Below are 20,717 nucleotides of genomic sequence, written 5' to 3' on the forward strand. Positions count from 1 at the left end.
TGGAAATTTCCAACAGCAGCAGCAGGGAAATGTAATTTGACTGGTCTTCCAATTGATGAGCAGATTATAGTGAATGAGCCAATCATGACCAAGGAAAAATTCTTTGGTTCTGAGATCCATTACTGCTAAGTTGATTTGTTTCAAATGGTCACTGATTGCAAGTCTGAGTTTGTTAGGCCCAAGTGTCACGTGTTGTTAATCACATGATAAACAATCGCACCTTGCACTTCAGATGATCGATTGAGTCCATGGGGCTGATTGCCAACAGTGTGTCACAAGGCTACTGGATAGCTTGAGAGTAGAATGGTGTGTATAAACTTTAGCTTGAAGCTGAGGGTTACCAGTGAGAGCTGTGGGTCTTAAATACTGTATATGCTGCACTAATAATACTGTTACTTATTGTAGCTTTCTGTGTCCATGGTGCCTGTTGTCCTTGAGCATCGTTACCATACATAAAAGGGTGCTTGTGTGTCATCAAGCATTGTTGTTCTAGTTGACTTGATGGGCAGGCTAGTTGTGATGACTAAGCTCTCCCATGGTCTGGTGCTTTCTGACTAAGTGTGAATAGGGGTAAAATCATAAGAAAAAGGGAGAAATCATAACATTACCCCCTCCTTAAGACCATTGTCCCAATGGCTTAATTTAGAGATAATTCATAGTCATGTATGGCATCATCTGCAGACATTTATTTCTTGTTGACCCATTGATTAGATTTGGGCCTGTACCCCTTCCAACTGATGAGGTAGTCTACCGTCGTTGTCATCCCACCACCTCATGCTTTCACCTTTCAGAGTTTATGATTGAGGACTTGATCAATTTTGTAATGTTCCTCGTCATCAATTAAGTCAGGTGGGGGCAGTGGTGGCTGTTCCTGATTTGAGAAGGCTGGAGTGATGTATGGGGAAAGGAGTGTTTCATTAAACATGTTGTGGATCTGCCAACTTTTTGGGAGTCATAGTTTATAGGTGCTTTCCTCTATTTTCAAAATAATCGGGAAGGGTCCAGTTTGTTTGTCAGCTAGCTTCTGCTTTGGTCATGGAAGGTGCAGATTTGTTGTGTCAAGCCAAACTTTATCATTGATGGAATATGTCTGGGCTGGCTGGTGATGTTTGTTGTATTGTTTTTTCATTGCAGCTGCAGCCTTTTCCAGTGCAGTCTTGGTTTCAGAATGGATTTTTGCCAGGTCTGTGGTGAAGCCTGTGGAGGCAGGGGTTGTTGTTCGGTGGTGTGTGGAGTGGGTGACATTTGGGTGTCATCCATGGTTGACAAAGAATGGGGTTTTCCCTGTTGCAGAATGGACTCGGTTGTTATGTTGGAAGGCTGCCAATGCAAGCCATTTGACCCAGTTGTCTTGTTGATAGTTAATGAAGAGACAGAGGTATTTTTCAATCTCCTGATTTGCTCACTCTGTCTATCCATCGGTCTGTGGGTGGTATGCAGTGGACGCATTGCATTTGATGTTTAGTAGTTTGTACAAGTTGTCAAGGAATTTGGAAACAAATTGTGGTCCCCGATTGGAGATAACTACTTGGGGCATTCCGTACTTTGTGTATACTTTGTTTCACAGGATTTTAGCCCATCCTTCTGACATTAGTTCTGTTGAGCATGCGATTGGAATAATTGATTTCGAGAAGCGATCGACAATGATGATAATAGCATCATACCCATTACAGTTGGATAACCCCATAATTATATTGACAGAAATATAGGTCCATGGGAATGATGGGATTTCATTTGGGTGAAGCGGTGCTACACATGGCTGCATTGAGGCTTTTCCCCTCTGGCAGGTCTCGTAGGCTTTGACATATGCCATAATGTCATTTCCCATTTTGGGCCACTAATATTCTCGCAGGACAAGCTCTTTTGTCTTGGCAATGCCTGAGTGCCCTGCAGTTGCATGGTCATGACAGGTGGCGATGATTTCCCCCCATAGTCTCCGATCTCTGGGGATGTAGATTCTCCCATCATAGCGGATCATTCTGTCTTCTTTTGTCATCCCCCTTTCATGATTAAGTGAGGAGGCCACTCTCTGGTCCCACTTGTGGCTATCATGGGTCACACTTTTGATCCGCTGGTGGATCTCCTCTTCCATTAGCATGATCATGGCCCAGAAATGTTCAGGCTGTAGAAGGGTGACCCCTTGGTTGTCGCTTCCTCCCTGATCATGATCGGCACATCGTGACAAGAAATCGGCCTTTTTATTGGCAGTTCTAGCTTTGTGATGAAGGGAGTATTGGTATTGAGAGAGTTTGGTTACCCATCGGGCTTGTCATCGGTTCAGCTTCTGGGGCTGTCAGAAATATTGGAGATTTTGATGATCTGTTCAGATCTCAAAGGTTTTGGCTGCTCTGATCAGGTAATGTTGCCACTCTTCCAGGGCCAGCATTATGGCTAGTAGCTCCTTGTCGTAAATCTCATAGTTCCTTTCTGTTACTGTCAATGCCTTGGAAAGGAATGTGACTGGTCACCATTTTCCATCCTGCTCCTGGGATAATACTGCTCCAATCGCCCCTTCGCTGGAGTCAGCTTCAATTCGGAACTTCTCATCTTGGAAGGGGATGGTGAGGATAACATCCTCGGCTAGCCATCGTTTCAGGTCATTAAACATGAGCTGTTGTGAACTTCCCCATGCCCAAGGGGCATTGCTGGTGAGTTGGGTCATTAGTCTGATGATTCTACTGTAGTCTCGGATGAATTGCTGGTAGAAATTGGTAAAGCCGAGGAATGACTGTAGTTCCTTTTTCTTTGTTGGTTCCGGCCATTCGACCACCCCAGCTACCTTGATCAGATCCATCCGAATACTCCCCTCACTGATGATCACTCCAAGATACTCCATTTCCAGCACCTCGAACTCACATTTCTCAGCCTTGAGGAACAGTTTATGTTTCCTCATCAGGGTGAGTACCTGTTGTACTAGGTCTCGGTGTTCCTTTTTTGTTCAGGACATGATCAAGATGTTGTCGAGGTAGATTGTGACCTTTCCAGTAGCGATGAGATTCTTGAATATATCATTCATCATCCATTGGAATGTGGCAGGGGAATTGGTTAACCCAAAGAATATGACGGTGGGTTCAAACAACCTCTGATTAGTCCTGAAGGCCGCTTTTCATTTGTCCCCTTCTTTGATCCATACATTGTTATACCCCCACCGGATGTCGAGCTTGGTGCAATACTTAGCTCCTTGGAGTTTGTCCATTAATTCTGAGATCAGGGGAAGGGGATATCGGTTCTTGATTGTCATTTCATTCAACTTTCAGTAGTCTTGGACTGGTCGAAGCTTGCCATCCTTCTTCTTGATGAAGAAGAATGGGGATGCCATCAGGGACTTTGATGGTCATATGCACCTGGAAGACAGGTTCTTGTCAAGGAACTTGTCCAGTTCCTGCTGTTCCTGGTTGCCAAGGGGGTATGTTTTGCAGTCCAGATTGGCATTGGTGTTGGGGATCAGTTCAATGGCATGATCCCAAGGCTTCAGGTTTGGAAGTTTGTCGAAACTTTCCTTCTCGAAGAGGTCCCAATAATCTCATGCCCATTCCAGCACCATTTCCTCAAATGTCTTCTCCTCTCTTCCCTCATTGGCTTTGGCTGCCAAGTTATTGGCATGATATACAGCTCAGATGTGGATTTCCTTCTGCAGGTCTATAGCTAGGATGGTCTCGCCATCCTCCATCTCTTCATCCCACTTGTCTTCTGGATCTTCATCTGGTAGTTCAAATAGAATTTTTCAGCATCAGCACTGGGCAAAGGTGATTCATCCGGTTTTCCAGTTGATGAGCAGATTGTGACGTATAAGCCAATCATGTCTCAGGAACAGTTCTTTTGTTCCGAGGTCTGTTACAGCTAGGTCAATCTGTTCTGAGTGGTCTCTGATGGTGAGACATAGTTCGATGAATTCAGTGATCGAACCAGCTTGATTTCTTGTCCCATCTGCATTATATACTGGGATAGGAGCTGCAGTGGATTGGGTTGGGAGTTTGTGTTGGTTGACGAAGGCCTGATTGATCGAACTCCCAGTGCACCCACTGTTGATTAGAGCAGTCACTGAGTGAACTGAATGGGTAGTCAAGGTCTCAATCTGGGCTTTCATGGTTAGGTCCCTCCTGGGGGTCTTGGCTCATCTGATGAACTTTCGGGGTCCTTAGAGATCATCCAGCCATTTGAGGGCCCTGCTTCACTCAGCATTTTGTAGTCCCACGACAACGTCATTGGTGACTTCTCCTGTTTGGGTCCAGTGTATCTATCCCATTAATGCAGCTTTTGCCATACTATTGTCAGCGGCTTCTTTGATGGCCCTCCAGGTCCATTCGGTGTCGAATGGTCTGAGCCATGTGGAAGAGCCCTCTGCCCATCTTCGGCCCATAGGTGATTGAGTCTTTTTTTGCGATTCATTGGTGTGCATGGTGGTTAAATGAGGTATATTCGAATGTGTATATATGGGTGGCATAGCGGTAACTACAGGGGCATCATAAGTCTGGCTAGTGGTTGAGGTTGGCACACCATGAAGTCCTTTGGCCAACCCAGTGGAATTGCTCACTGGTTGGCCCTGTCTTTTACTTCCTCAACCTTTGTTTCCTTTCTGAGTTCTTCTTCTTCTTCCTGCAGCTTGGCGATTTGTGCTCATATATCTTCTTGGGTGCACTTCTTTTTTGGGCAGTCTTTGGCCATGTGCCCCTTCTGCCCACAGTTGAAACACTTTCTCTCCTTCTTCATGCAATCAATGTCCATTGGTTTACCGGTGCCTGTGTATGTTGTTCTGGTCCCAGTCTTCTGCATGCTGTAAGAGATAGAAGCCATCGAGGTTCCCGATGGTTTCCTGGCAGTTATCTCTGAGTTCTTATTTGGGGTTGGTGGTGTCAATTTCTTGGTGTAGTCTTGAAGTGTTGAGGATTTCGCTTTCTGCCTTTGCCACTCCTTATACATCTCGATGATCCACTTTTTTCAGGTGTCATAACCGATGGGTATCAATTCCTTGATGCCCATTGCAGAGATCATCGTGAGGTATAAGAAGGGGACTCCTCTCTTGAGGGCTTTGACCATATGACCACTGTTGTCCATGTCTTCCCATATCTCTGCCAACTTGGTGAGTCTTTCCAACTCATCAAAGTAATCCATTGCGGCCTTTTCTCCATTTTGTATTCCTTGATTTTTTGCTTGTGCACTTCTTGAACTGCCAGATCAATGAATTTGTCATTTAGCATCTGTTTGAATACTAGCCATGAGGGGTATCGGTAGCAGTTCCATATGGTGGATCAGAAGTTTGGGGAAATTAAAATCCACCATGTCTTTGCCTTTTCTTCAAGATAAGAGGCAGCAAACACTACTTTGTTCATGTCGGTTCCTAGATACCCAATATACACCTCGAAGTATTGTTCGCAGTCAACCAGGAATCGGTCGATGTCATCCGATGCTCCCTTGAAGGGTTGTGGTTTTCGTAGGAGGTCAGGGCGACATTGAAGGATGGCAGCATCATGAAGCAGTGCCCCCATTGGGTTGGGCCACTCCTCAAAAGGAGGCCAGTGCCACTCCTGTGGGGCCATGGGGAAGGAATGCAAGGATTGGTCGTTGGCTACTGGGCTTCCCTTAGGTGCATCTTTTCATACAATAACCCCGTCCCGTACCGTGAATCTGAGTCATACTGCTTTGGGATCATCCTATATTGGTTCTTTGCCTGTTCTGCTCCCCCCTGCTTGATCTGGTGGTGGCTGTGCCCCCAGAAGCCAACTTCTCCTGCCAGTCCAGAGGTTTTGGAATCCCTCTAGCTGTTGTGCCATCTGATTTGTTGTTCTCCTTGTGCAATTGAGCTGAGAAGCTGTGCTTCAGATTGAAGGGTCAGTCTCAGCTTGGCTTCGGATGGATGGTGCTATATATACAGCTCGTTTCGGCAGGACAGGTGGAGTTTGCGGCATTGGTTCTGGCATCCTCGACTTGTGGCTGGGTTGGTATGGGGGTATCAGCATGAGCAGGTCTTCTGGATGCCATCAGCCATATTCTTTCCATGTGTATTCTGTCATAGCATACTGTAAAATTCTTCTTTTTTCAGTATCTTCTGCATACTGATACTCGAGTCCTAAAGGTGTCACTTGCCAGTGTGCATCTCACCATAGAAAGTTCCTCCCCTGTTCATACAATTCCTGGTATTCCTTATTCCTTGCTCATTCCACTTCTTCCCTCAAGGCTTCTTCATCCATGTCTTCACCCGCTCTTTTAAGAGTTTGTTCATATGTGTATGGCCCTTCACTGTCCTCATTGTCCCCCTTGTCACCCTCACCCCCACTGTCCTCTTTCTCAAGGAGGAAACCGACAGGTGGGTCATAGATGGATGGCACAGCTGGTCATAGGGTCCCTGGGGATCCTTGTATTGTCCTGGGCACTGGGTCCGACATTGCTAGAGCCAGCCTCTGTGTTTGAGCAGTGGATAGGAGGGTTACTGAGCTGGCTGTAGTGTGTTCCTCCACACACTCTCGTCTCCTCCAGTTCTCGGCTATAGAGGCTGAAGTAATGTTGGAACTTGGGATTGAGAAACTGGTGAGCAACCCTGCTTCCCAGGAATCACTGGAGAGCCCGGTCAGAGACATGGGCATTGTCTGGTACTCAGAGCCCATAGGCTCCAAGGACGGAGTCAGCATCCAAGGAAATGGTGTCAGTTTGAGTGGGGTACTAGGGGGTGGGAGGTCGGTTGCTATCAGCCTGGCCTCGTCTGATGGCCTCATTCCAGCTGACGATGCTGGCGGGTCCCATCTATGGGTCAGTGTCTGAGTCAGGCTCTCTGAATGGGGATCCTGAATCAGTGTGGAGTCCATACCAGCCTGGAGAGGCTGATCCCATTCATTCGGCTTCCTCTCTTCTCCTCTGTTCTCTCCCTTGTCAGTCATATTCTGCGGCTTCATACCACTCCTGGGCTTCATTTCATATGTACTCAGCAAGCTCTTCTTGAGCTCACCTGATCTCGGCCTGTCTGGCCTGGTTCTGCTGCTGCTGCTGCTGTACTGTGTCGTTGTAGTTAAAAGGGACCATGAGGTCCCAGTCTGGGAATACTTGCCATATAATTCTGTCTCGGGCAGCCCTCCCTCTTGCACTGGTGGTCTCAACCTCTGGCTCACTCCCAACATGGAGATGTCAATAGGGGTCCCCTGCTGCAGAGATAGCAATTTCGACATTGGCATAGTTGGGGTGTATTGTCCTTCTGTGTGGGTCCTCGACCCCCAGCCTACTGACAGATTGGCTGGAGCTGGAGTTTGGCTCGGTGGGGGTGTAGAGGGAGTCATGGGGGGAGTTGGGGCCTTTGCGGGGTCTCAGAGCCATCTGAGTGGCATCAAGGGAGTCCTGAGCACGGTTTCCAATCTCTGAGGGTGCTGGGGAGGAGGGATGCTCAGAGGCTGAGACTGTTGGAGCGATGTTGTCAGGGATCTCCTCAGGCTCCAGAGCGATGTTCATCATCCATGGGTTCCAGAACCCTGTGAGAGCAGGGTGGCAGTTTCTGCTGTGTCGTCAAGGAGGGTATTGGGGTCCTTCTTCCTCATGAAGGCTCCCCTGATGCGAGTCATTATTCTCGGTTTCTGATAAGGGTCACCCTTGTGGCTGGAAGGATGTTCTGATGGAGGTGAGGATGTCATGGAAAGAGAGGTCTGGGGTTACCTTTCATAATATGTGTTGGATCTGCTGGAATGCCTGATAGTGCCTGACTATTCAAACTGTTACTGATTGTCATCTGTAGCAGAGGGTGATGATGGCGAGAAGACCAAGCAGTGTTCTGACAATGGAAGCTATTAGCTCGAAGAAGTCGTGATTCAAGTCAGCAGTTGTTGCTGGGGGCATTTGGTTTTTCAGCACAATTGGGCTTGAGAAAGGGAAGGTAGAAGCTTCGAGCTAATTGTTAGGCCCAAGCATCACATGTTGTTAATCACATGATAAACAATTGCACCTTGCACTTCAGGTGATCGATTGAGTCTATGGGGCTGATTGCCAATGGTGTGTCACAAGGCTACTGGATAGCTCAAGAGTAGAATGGTGTATATAAACTTTAGCTTGAAGCTGAGGGTTACCAGTGAGAGCTGTGGGTCTTAAATACTGTACATGCTGCACTAATAATACTGTTACTTATTGTAGCTTTCTGTGTCCATGGTGCCCATTGTCCTTGAGCATTGTTACCATATATAAAAGGGTGCTTGTGTGTCATCGAGCATTGTTGTTCTAGTTGACTTGATGGGCAGGCTAGTTGTGATGACTAAGCTCTCCCATGGTCTGGTGCTTTCTGACTAAGTGTGAATAGGAGTAAAATCATAAGGAAAAGGGAGAAATCATAACAGAGTTTGACAAATTCAGTGATCAATCCAGCTTAGTTCTTGGTTCTGTCCATATTATAGATGGGAATGGGGGCTGCAGTGGCTTGAGTGGAAAGGTTGTGCTTGGTGATGAAGGCACAATTGATTGAACTCTCCATACAGCCACTGTCAATCAGGATGGTGACCAAGTAGATGGATTGAGACATAAGTGTTTCAACTTGGGCTTTGGCCAATAGGTCTCAGCCCATTGTTCTAGATCATCAGATGAACTTTTTTGGACCTCAAAGTTTGTCAAGCCATTCCAAGGCTCAGCACTGCTCTGCTCTCCTCATTTCTTCAATCATTTCATCAATGACCTCTTTAGCTCAGATCTTGTGGATTCAGTTTCAAAGTACAGCTTTTGCTGTTGCTTCATTCTTTGCATTCTTGATGGCTCACCAAGTCCATTTGGTGTCAAATGGCTTTAGCCAGCCAGTGGGGCTCTCTGCCCCTGTTCAGCCTGTGGATGGTTGAGTCTGTTTTTTAGGTGATTCCAACATTTGAGTGGTAGTATCAGGCATATTCAAATGCACACATAATTTAGTCATAGGTAGTACTACAGAGATGGTATCAGTCCATCCAGCATCTGCTTGTGACACACCACTTGATGTTTCAGCTGAGTCAGCAGAATCACTCACTGCTCAGCCCTGTCTTTTACCTCCTTGACCTTCATCTCTGGTCTGAGGCCTTCTTCTTCCTTCTGGAGTTTCATGATAAGCACCTGGAGATCTTCTCAGATGCATTTATTCTTCTTCTGAGGGCAGTCTCATGCCATGTGGCCTTTCTGGCCACAATTGAAGCACTTTCCCTCTTTCTTGAGTTGATCCACATCCATTGGCTTACCCATTCCAGTGAATGTCATGCCCATACCAGTTTTCTGCTCATCATAGGAGGAAGTTGGAGTCAAGCCACCAGGCTTGGTGGACATGGTTGAATTTAAAGGGGTGGTCTTGTTCTCCTGTCTCTGATGCTTCTGTCTCTCCATGGACAGTGTTACTTGTTCTGCCTTTTGTCATTGTCATTCTCAGCACATCATAATGATGTGTTCCTTCCATGCATCATATCCCTTTGGGATATTCTGGCCAAGGTCAGAGATGATCTTCAGATAGGAGGGCAGGGCTCCCATCTTTATGTATTTGACCATGCAACCTGTATCAGCAACATCGTCCCATATCTCAGCAAGTTTGCCAAGTCATTCCAACTTGTCAAAGTACTCAGTGGCTGGCTTGTTGGCCATCTTGTACTCCTTTATCTTCTGTTTGTGTACTTCTTGTACTGCTGGATCAGTGAACTTGTTGATGATCATTTGTTTGAGCACTGGCCACAAGGGCATTTGATGATGTTGTCATGTGGTTGACCAAAACATGGGGGCAAGAAGCACCCACCACATTTTTGCCTTGTCCTTCATGTGGGTCATGGCAAATATGACCTTGTACATGTCAAGCAGGAAGTATGAGGCAAAAACTTGAAAGTATTGGTCACAATCTGTAAGGAATTGATCAATATCCTCAGAGGTGCCTCTGAACAATCAAGGTTCTTGAACAAGGATTGGCTTGACATTGAGAATGGTAGCATCACCTATGAGAGTGGTCATGGGGTTTGAGATCCTGCCAAATGGTGGGATGGTCCAGAATATAGGGGCTTCCAGGAAGGAATGAAGGGAGTTGTCATCAGCTATGGGACTCCTTGAGGGTGGAACCTTCTTGCATACTATGTGCTCATTTTGGATGGTGAATCCTAATTCAAGAGCTTCAGAATCATCTTTGGTGGGAGGAGGTGCTTTTAGCACCTTCTCACTCCTGCTGCCTTTGGCTTCATCAGGCAGGAGTTGCCCAGCAAATGGTCAGAGCATTGGTTGTGTTCATGGATTCTGATAGGGGTCTCTAGGCTGAGGTTGGCTCTATGTGAGCTGAGATGCTGTGCTGTGAATGGCAGAAGTTGTGAATGTATATTGTGATAATTCACTTTGGATTGAGAGAGCCATATAGATAGCTCAGCTGGGTGCTACACTTGGTGTCCATGGCATTGGCTGAATGTCAAATCAGGACTTATATGCCAGTAGTAGCACTAATTGGTGTCCTAAATAATGTTCATTGTAAATAAAAATGGCCTGTTCAGTGGCCACATATTAGATAATATTCACATGCTTGATACAGTTGGCAGTGGTATATCTAAGTCCTATAGCCAACACAAATCAGGTGTCATCCTTCTATAAGCTGGCTGCCCCTTCCTAATACAGCTATAAAAACACTCTCTGGCACTCCTCTTGTACCTTTCTTGCCAATTCTTCTTCTATTGGATGTTTCATAAAAATACTCTCCCATTCAGAGAGGGGTTCCCCCATCTCACCATCCTCCTTGACCTTGGCCTCAGTTTCTATGAGGGAATTGTCATCAGGCTGGTCATAAGGCTCTGGGTCATCCTGGTGATTGTTGCTGAGTGCTGGATCCAGTGTCGCTAGGTCTGGGGCAAGAAGGAGATTCTCTTTCTCATTGCTGTTTCTCAAAAGCCTTGACTCCTGCTGCTTCTGCCACCACTGCTCTGTGATATCAGTGGAAGTTTTGGTAGAAGTGAGGTTGGAGGAAGAGGGATGCAAGGCATCCATTCAGGATTTGCTTGAGATCTCTGGTGGGGTTGATGTGCTCCTTGTCTCTCCCAAGATCCCCCTCATAAGAATGACAGTCTCTGTTCTGGCCTGGAATATCATCAGTTTTGGTGATGGAATTGGTCCCATATGATAGTGGGTGGTCATTGTCAAGATTGAGCAACATTTGTTGGTGGACATTGTCCATGTGGATGATGCCTTCAGGAGGTGCAGCTCATAGGTTGGCTTCAGATATTGCAAGGGTACTGGGTTCTTGGAATGGGGAAGAGAAATTGACAAGGGTGTCATCAATGGTGGAGGTCCAGAGCTCCCTGAGCCCCTCCTCCAATCTGCCCTGTCTTATGCTCAGAGGTATTGCCTAAAGAAGGCATCCTCCCAAGCAGCCTCATAATTGATTCATGCCTGCTTCTGGATGTACTTGGCAAGAGAGTTGGTATGTTGAACTTCATCCTCTGGAGAGAGGACCAGGTTGACTCAGTCAGTTGGTTGTACCAGGCTTGATGGGCCTGGTATGCCTCCTGCTTGATGAGCCTCATGGCATCTCTGGCATCACTCCAGTCAAGCAGCCTCTCTGGTGGCTGCCTGCTCATATCTTGCCTTGGCCTCATAGTCATAGTCATAGGCTGGGTCATCAGTCCTGATGACCCCTGTCCTGTTTTCCTCACTGTCTGTACTTTGGTTTTCAATGTAAAGCTCAGTGGAGAATTCTTCTCCACTCTCTGTTGGTGTCATATATAGAGATCCATGACTGTCATTTGCTGGAGGACTTCTATTTCCAACTCAAGCCACCCTAAGGGCATCAAGGGAGTCTCTGGCATAATGTCCAATGCCAGGTTCAGAGAATAATGTTGAGGAGGTGCCCCTCCTCATAGGGATGCAGCTGGGGACATCCACATGCTCAACCCATGGGATGGGGATGTTTGGTCTTGGTCTTCAAAACCCTGTAGCCCAAGGGTTGCTATCATCTCTGACAATTGCTGTCAGGGGTCATGGTAGGTATTAATGCTCTTTTTCTTCCCTAGGATATTCTTCAGACATGTTTCCAGAGACAGTTCAGATACAGTTCCTTCTGGGGGCCAGAAGGACTGTCTGACAGAGGGAGGGATGTCATAGAGGGAGAGGTCAGGGGTGACATTTCATAGGATAGTTTTGATGTGCTGAAATTCTTGATAGTGTCAGATAGCCCAGGTGGTGATTGATTGGTGTCCACAGCACAGCTGTATGATCACCAATAAACCTATCAATGTTCTGATGATGGAAGTGAGGAGTTCAAAGAACTCATGGGTAAAGTTTGGATCAGAGGGGTTAAGTGTGGGGGGCATTCAGTTTCTCAGCATAATTGAGCTTGAGAAAGAGAAGCTAAAAGCTTTGAGCTAATTGTTAAGCCCAAATAACATGTGATGTGAACACATGATAAACTGATGCTGCTTTGCATTCAGGCAGTCATGTCATCATCCATTCTATAGGTATAACTATCTAATTGTTTGTCCTGGCATTATAGAGCATTTTGTCCTGTATCATTAAGCTATCTACAAAAGGGTTTTGTCTGTTGTCAAGCAGTTACTGTTGTGTCAAAGGACAATGACCGACTAGGTGTTGTGATGACTAAGCCTGTCCTATGGTCCTAAGCGCTGGCCTAAGCGCTCTGACTAAGCAAAATAGGGGTCAATCCCCTGAATAAAAGATAGAAATAAGGAAAAATTGTAACATAATGTTGCAACCATACTTGATATTATCACTACACTGTCATTGAGAGTATTCAAATTTCACTCAAGCTTTATATTGAATGAAATTGAAGTCAATCACAAGATTGATTCACTTCACAATTTTCTTGCATGATCTGCTTGCTACCTCAAATATTTGGGAATTGGGCAAGCACTTTTTGAAATGATTAGACATCTCATGGCATATCTCAATGTTGACTCACTCTCCATATCATTTGAAGAGGCTGATCATGCTGCATCACTAGCAGATGAGTTGGTCATACCTGGAATCATTCTTGTTCTGAAACAGTTGGGCCTCAACATGGATGCCATTAATGACTGGGGATGAAAACATGTTAAATTCATTTTTGATGTCAGGTGCCAACAGTTTAACAAGGAGCAGGCTGCAGCTTTGGGTGTCACACAGGTATCCTTCCTGGATATAATGTGTGCTGATACCAAGATCATCAACCAGCTGAATGATTGAGGGCTTAGTGCCCTTTGGGAGGAAGGTTTGAGTGTGATGGGAGAAGACACTTTCTGGACTGGGTGGTGGTTGAGCAATGACCATTTGCTATGTGTGGGTGAAATCTTGCAATGTGGAGAAGTGTATGATTTACCATGATTGAAGAGTCTGGAATTATATTTGAAGTAAACCTAGTATAGTTTGCATAGAGATGCTAGAAATATTTTATTGTTCCTGATTTCGACTGGTGTATGTGATCTGAGAGTACATGAGTTCTGAGTCCTGTTTTACACAGGACTCGATCTTTGCAAGATAGAATTTTTTGCCTAATCAAATTCTAGGGCCTCACAGTCATTATTCATCTGTGCTTCAATGGACAAGAGTGTGGGAACGAGCAGTTATCACTGCGAATGTCAGTATCTCTGGCTCCAGAGTGGTGGCCTTGATGCTCTCCGATCTCTCAGTATAAGAGCAGTACAAATCTGATTCGAAAGCACAACAGAGAAAATAAACGAATAGATATACTACAATAATACCTTCTTCCCAAACTATGCTTCATCATCTCCTTCGTCCTAAATGTCCGCCGTTTCAGTAAGCTGCTGTACTTGAAATCTTAGTTTCTCGTTCATAATGATCATAGAATCAGCGACCATAACCGCTAGCTTTTGTCGTTCATCACGAAGGCCCAGAAATACAAATTTCATATTCCGCACGCAATACAAGGAAAATACAAAACTATAGCAACGACAGCGGTACACAGAACGGAATACAAAGGACGGAGAAGAACAAGACCAGAAATACGGCAAGGAGAAATTTTAACTGATACAGTGAAATAACTAGTAAGAAGAAAAGTCCATTCTGTAGAACCCTTCAAAGAGTTCGTTGACTGGGAACGACGTATCTACGCCCTATGGTGGACGAGCTTGAGGCTATTGGCCACCACCTCACCCGCTCCTCGTATACACACAATCTATGTATCCCGAGGTCGATCATCCCCCGAGCGCATGATTCCCAGACATGAACGGCTCCCCTACAAACGCCCTGGGTGCAACCTCATATGGAGCCCAGTAGTTGTATGCGGCCGGCGCGTAGTTATAGCAAGGCGCATAAACTTCCCCAATCGATCTATTCGCGAACGGCACCTGAGAGCCCGAAAACGTCGGAAACCCATAATTTGCAGTCGTCGCGGGCACATTCCCATAGAACATCGCAGGAGGGACTGAAGAGACGGGCGCAAAACCGGAGAACGGAAAAGGAAGCTCGGAGAGTGGCAACTCACGACCCGTCCTCCTCCGCCCGGGAAGGTCCATTACCTCAGCAACTACATTCAGACACTTCATCACTGCGGTAGAATACTCAGCAGAAGGATACGCCGAGAAAAAACAACACACGTACTGTGTCGTGTTGATATAGACCTTCATCCCCGCCGCCTGGGTCGTCCTAGGGGAGAACCACTCTCTACGCATGCGGGTATTTCGTGTGAATGTGTGTGTGTCAGTTTCTAAGCAAAACCCCGTCAAGGGAAATAATTAATAAAGGAACGTGGATGTGAAAAAAGTGTCAAGTTTCTCTACCATATGAAGAGAGGGAACCGAACCCTGAGCACATGAAACGTGCCATTGCACCACATACATGTGAATTAAGGGAGGAACAACTAGAATCGAACCGTGAGGGATGACGACCTCTCCGGTTCTTTGGTACATATCGAGAGTGAAAAGGCCAGAAAATTATCCTGATTGCCTCCGGGCCCATAAGTAGTAGATCGTTCAGAGTCGAAAGCGTTCGATTCGATTAAAACTAATTAATTCTCTTCCGCCATCCATTACGACAATCTGACGGGAATCAGTTCTTGAAGGAGCAGCATTTACCCCCGCCGGCGGTGCAAGAACGACTGAAAATAATAAGTGGGATGCAATATGAACTTCTACCAAGTACTCTCACGCTGGAGGTGCACGAAACGTTTCCGTAGGCCTCAGAGACGGGAATTTCAAGGGTTGTCTGGGAAAAGTATCGATGATGGTTGATAAGTAGGTTTGCTAGATGTTTCGAGTGGTAGTGATTTAATAGGGATTTTCTCACTAGGTTAGGCGGGCTTATATAGGATCGTATTTATAGCTGTTTGCGTCATCTGAAACCGCATCCAAATAGCGCATGCAGGATCCAATAAATGGCGCAGCGCAGATGACCTGATGTTCGAGTCATTCAAATGGACGCGAACAAGGCCTATTGAATGTAGCGCGATACACGTTGGTCGAAGCTAACTTCGGGCCCGGGACTGTGGGAATGGGATAAATTCGCTGCGGGAATATAGATAGTAGAACTGACCCGCGAGGGCCGCCAGTCGCTGAAAGGGCCTCATTACAAGGACACAAACAATAGCAAGAGTGGAGAATACTAGCAGTACTCCATACAGATGAAATATACCATCAGAAGCACATAATAAATGAATGGAAGAATGTACGCCGTAGTCGTAGTTGATTCCGGCCAGGTTTCCGCCTGTCAATTGAAATTCATAAGCTAAATAGTAGGTTCTCGTATCACCATGTTTCGAGATAAGTGCTCTACGGCTCACCATAGAGAACAGCGTCCTTCCGAAGAAAAAGGGGCAATGATTGACGTTCAAGGGTAATAAATCCCTCCTTGGTTTGTTCGCTGTGAATGCTGGTGGTCCGTACAATATCCGGAAGAACGTCGAGGGAGACCTGCTTGCTTGCAAGTATCGCTGCCACGGACGTATTTCTTCCGCAACGACGGCACTGCTGGGTCGTGCTGATGAGATTGCTAGTTCACATGTCACATGCAGACAACTTATAAATACCCTCGGCGTGGCTGGCACCACCACATAGATGATCACCATCACGATCCAAGACCAATGCAGACGTACTTGAATCTGCCATACCTAGATGAAACAGAAGCTATTTGCTGGGACCGATATCTTTCCGATACCCAGAAATTATACGCATTTAATGTGAATAAAATAGGGACAACACCATGATTTAGGTTTATTGACTCGTACGTATCCACACCGCATCGAAATCGCGCTGTACCAGAGCAGCTGACACGCGTGTGACGGCATCTTAATGTCGACGTCAAATCCACAAAAAAAAAAGGGGGGGATTGTTTGCACAGACACTAATTCCTTCTTTTGTCCATGATTCGTCATTGTTCACGATGTTGAAGCCGTCGATGTTCGGGAAAGTGACCAGAGACTGGTACTTTTTGCTATAAGCCTTTCGAAGACAGTGCGTGAAATTATTAGTAATAATTGCACACTGTGACTGTAAGAAAATGGTTATCTGACGATGTGTATAGCATACAGAGCGCCCGTCTGTAAGCATTCGTCCATATTGCGAACATTTCCTCTCCTGTTGTAATCTGCGCTTGGGAAATCAGCCGAAAAGTGGTTATGTGTTCACATTCTGTTCGCATTAGCACTTCGTCCAGACTACATTGTGTTGGCATCCTATTGTTCTTGAGACAATGGATGTCAGATACACCGAAGACAAAAGACTTACATTATTTATAGAAATTACATTGTCCGTGGGGTGGCAAATGCCACTCAGTCGCAGTAGTATAAATACCTTGTAAATTTCTAGAGCTACCTCAGTCAATTGTGCTATAAGCCCCAGACTGAGATATACATTATCTAGGAGTCGGTTTCTCAAACATTGCACCAAGATATTGCTCATGTGGGGCACCGACAAGACGACTCTCATAAGAATAGTTAAAGAATTTTCATATCCACGGTTCTTTGCTGGAAAACCAACCATCGTAATATTATAATTATTCATTCATCCACTTTTCAATTTCCTCCCCAATGTGAGGCAATTTCCCGTTCCATATATGATCCGCTCCATCAACCGTCACCTTCCCAAATTTCCCCTGCTCCAGACGATGCTTTCCGTCCAATACACCGGTCCACATATTATATGCCCATTGTGCGGGGTTGAACCATCCCCCAACCTCGTTTCCGCCCATAAGGATTAGCACGTCCGCGGGACGTTCATGTGGACAGTCTTCCCAGTAACCACCCACTAGTCCTTCGAGCGCTCGAAAGTACCATCCAGTGAGCCCAAGTCCCAGTGCCCATGCAACGCCGATTGGATAAGAGACGAGGATGTATTTAATAGGGTTGCTAAAGACTTGACAGCATCGATCATATAGGTCGCCCGAGAAACGAATAGTCGTGGCGTAAATAGCGCCTGCGGAGTATCCCTGTATGGACGAGTCAGTAACCATTGACCTGGACTGCACTGGTGAACATACGCAGATGAACAGATCACATCCCCTTGCGGACGGAAAATCGTTCACGAATTTCTGGACTTGCTCTTGAAATATATCCTTTTATATGTTTAGCGGCCGTATACCTGGAGGAGACAACCTCCCGTACCTTATAGTCACTACAGTTACGTGCTCCCATCCATTCTAAGAACCCTGAAAGCTCGTTTCCGCCTTCGCTGCCGCCCATGCCTCGAGCGTTCCATTTGACAACTCTTACGTTTCGGTTAATACGCAGATGCTCGGCAATGGCAGAGGTTACGGGACAGTCCATTGTCCCGCCTATCCTTCCGTGAGCGACAAAACCTAAGGAGGAGGGGTGTCCTGAGGGCGGATCTTGTATGCTTTGCTCGAGATGGACCGACATCGTGGATCGGAATAGAGAGGTATTATTCTGACTACGCGTTGGGAAAGAAGAGATGAGAGACTTCTTGAGCGTCTATCCAGGATGTTTCGTGCGTCCAAAATAGTTAAGTCATATGGTTCCGATGACACATATGACATCACACACAGGGAATTTAGAAATTTAGAGCATCCTGACTATAATACCCACATCTAAGTTTTCAGAAGCAGAATAGAACTCACTGAAACTCTATCCAATACCAAAGCTTCTGAAAAGCTGTGAAATAGGCCCCAAATCAAAGAAACAAGGAATGGATCGCGGGGCACCTTTACTCAAGTTGAAACTCAACATTCCCTGCTGAACTGAGTCGATGCCGAAAACATCCATATGGGTACCTATTTCGGTGTGTGATTGGTACCATAAATGTGGTCGAACCGTATCGCTAGGTCCAAGAGAGGGAATCGGCAACGGCTAGTGATGGTCTCAGTTGTAGCTACGAACGAGCGGGCAATGCGACACGTGATCTCGGAGGAACCGGACCGTGCCAACGCTCCCCGTGGATGCGACTGGTCCAGAATGCTTATTTCTGTACCTGTGATAGGGAATGCCGAAACTAAGGTTTGGGGTATCCCGGAAAAATATGTCGGTACGGAATCCTAGTTTTAGCATGCCTGAAGCTCCGCAGGCGAAACAAAAGTCTAGGCATGCATTTCAGATGCCTGAGAACTTTAGGTTTACCATACGCCGAGACTCTGCCCCAAATGGGGCCTTTCGTCACGAGTTCAGGTATTCCTGAATCTTTGTTTTCAGGACTTGTTTACGGCAGGCTAGATTCACATCCGATATTTTACTTCCGGGGACAATTCAAGGCCTTCTTGGACCTTTAATTTGGCTACCAGTATCAGTAAGTCTCATTTTTCACCCAAAATCTTACATATAGACAGATAAATCAGACGCTCTCAAATTTCTGCATTCCCGTGTGTTAGTATCTCGTTCTGGGTTCCTAGAGTATGACCGGGGGTGTGGCTGGATAACCCATTGTTTGAGTTCTGAATCATATACAGAGATGAAGTACGAGGCTCTCCGGAGCTTCATGCATAGAAGAGTTCAGTTGACGGGCAACAAGAAACGTAGTAAACACAGACTGTACGAAGTCTCTTTGTCGGAAATGCATATAACACTGTAATGACCTCAACCTTTCTCTCAATTCAACGGTTAAGATCGATTTTGATAGAAATTGAGTAAGTTTTATTGACAGCAAATGACGCCATTTTGAAGACGGCGCGGAAGTCTGAGAGCGCAATAGCTAGTCTAAATGTTAAAAATGTAGGAGACAGTGTCGTTATTTGATGCACCTTTGGCGACACCTATGAGACAGACTACGTAAAGAATAATGAGAGAACGGGAAAATCATGATGAAGGAAATTTTAAAGTGACCTTGGTGAAGAGGTGAAAAAGTGGACGAAAACCAATTGGGTACCGGGGTGCGTTAATGGTCGTCGCTATACCACATCCATAGATTTCATTGCAATAAGTGAATAATAATTTCAAGGTTGAAAGAATGGAGTGAAGAAAGATGCCGACAAGAATTGGAAAATAGCGAGAGACAACGGCGGTTGCTGAACCGGCTTCTTTCCCTACTCCCATCACCCGTCTTCCACACTAACCTCTGCTCTCGCCACTTATAAGTAATGAAGGGAAACGATTCAAAATATAATATCTCCCTTCGTAGGTACAGAGATTACTTCCCGACTAACAAAATGTGCTTTGAAAACCAGACTCCTCATATCGTCTCCCATAGCTGAATATGACATCCAGATAAGACTTATTTATCTGCAGACAATGAATCCAGTTTTTATGAGCTGCCAGGCTTCAAGCGTCAAGCTTCGAAACAGTAATCGCCCCGTCAAAGCGCTACAAAGTACACGTGTCGGTATGTTGATCGGCACTTACGTGGTGATTTACAACGTGGTCCATAGCCTTTCGTGGTAACAGCACGTAACAACCTTTTCCTCATATCACAGGCGTCATCACCGACTACCTCTTTGCACATGGTTCCCTAGTTACAAAGGTCTCGAATTCTCTCTTCTCTCAAAGCTTGTGTGAGCGTTGACTCTCGTAACCGTGAAACACCTCAAATGACGAGGTTCGTACCCTGAAAAAATACCCTACTACTCTTCTAACAGTGTCAATGTCTCCATCTAATTCGGGCGGGATGATCTTGAAGGATCTCATCGCCTCGTTACCTCAAGAACGTGCCGCCCTCATCATCATAGATAACCTATAAAAGACGATATCCCATCTCTCCCTGCATGCTTTGCGCCTGCGAGGCGTTTCTACCGTACGCTCTGGAGGTCCTCATTCCGGAGATTTCTCTATTTGACATCTGAGGTCCAAGTCCCAACTGCTAACTGACATTCAGCTGACTGTTATCTGGGCGACTTCGCGAACGTTTGCACCTTGCTCTGTCTTGGTCCCTCATTGATCTTCAATGGATGACGACGGCCCATCAACACCGCTTAAATATCCTCGTCTCGTCTTCATACGGCGACGGCGCTCAAGAAGTGCGCATTCCTATCATATCAACGACCTCCATCATAATATACCACCTGGACATACAAATTCCTCCTCTCAGCACACACTCTGATCTCAATGCTTACAAAAAAACTCATCAGGTCCACAGGAGCGGAGATCTGGCTCGATATGGAAGACTTATTCCGATTATTGTTCAATTCCGTCCTTCTCACGCTTGGAAATTTAAATTATCCTGATGCACGGCGGAGAGAGTTGTCTGACGAGATATTATCTCTGAACAGAGTTCGATGCTGTCGTGTTCATCAAGGTGGTGATAGCCGATCAGCAGCAACAGCTCCTGAACATCGCGATTATCATGTCGCTCACACGGCGCCAATTTTGTGACTGACCATACGCGTCGCAATAAACATAAACATCTCAGGGGTGGGGAGGGCGTAGTGCCAGAGACAAAGACAGGCATCTCCCA

General features: G+C 46.0%; 3 protein-coding genes across 3 annotated transcripts; all 3 read right to left on the minus strand.

The window, feature by feature from the left end:
- Positions 1-14,084: 14,084 nt before the first annotated feature.
- On the minus strand, positions 14,085-14,561 carry BT62DRAFT_1012469 (uncharacterized protein; the record flags this gene model as incomplete). Its single annotated transcript, XM_043177933.1, has 1 exon — positions 14,085-14,561. One exon carries the CDS (start codon positions 14,559-14,561, stop codon positions 14,085-14,087), a length of 477 nt encoding a protein of 158 aa, XP_043034195.1.
- A 627-nt stretch (positions 14,562-15,188) lies between these two features.
- Positions 15,189-16,441, minus strand: BT62DRAFT_1012470 (uncharacterized protein; the record flags this gene model as incomplete). Its single annotated transcript, XM_043177934.1, has 7 exons — positions 15,189-15,281; positions 15,340-15,439; positions 15,507-15,612; positions 15,668-15,817; positions 16,112-16,171; positions 16,223-16,325; positions 16,397-16,441. The coding sequence occupies 7 exons, from the start codon at positions 16,439-16,441 to the stop codon at positions 15,189-15,191; spliced, it is 657 nt and encodes a 218-aa protein (XP_043034196.1).
- A 437-nt stretch (positions 16,442-16,878) lies between these two features.
- Positions 16,879-17,647, minus strand: BT62DRAFT_910097 (uncharacterized protein; the record flags this gene model as incomplete). The annotated part of the gene is made up of 3 exons (XM_043183779.1): positions 16,879-17,310; positions 17,362-17,436; positions 17,486-17,647. 3 exons carry the CDS (start codon positions 17,645-17,647, stop codon positions 16,879-16,881), a joined length of 669 nt encoding a protein of 222 aa, XP_043034197.1.
- Positions 17,648-20,717: the final 3,070 nt, after the last annotated feature.

The sequence above is a fragment of the Guyanagaster necrorhizus genome (assembly GCF_019112545.1).
Source record: "Guyanagaster necrorhizus MCA 3950 unplaced genomic scaffold BT62scaffold_46, whole genome shotgun sequence".
In the NCBI taxonomy this organism is placed as follows: domain Eukaryota; kingdom Fungi; phylum Basidiomycota; class Agaricomycetes; order Agaricales; family Physalacriaceae; genus Guyanagaster; species Guyanagaster necrorhizus.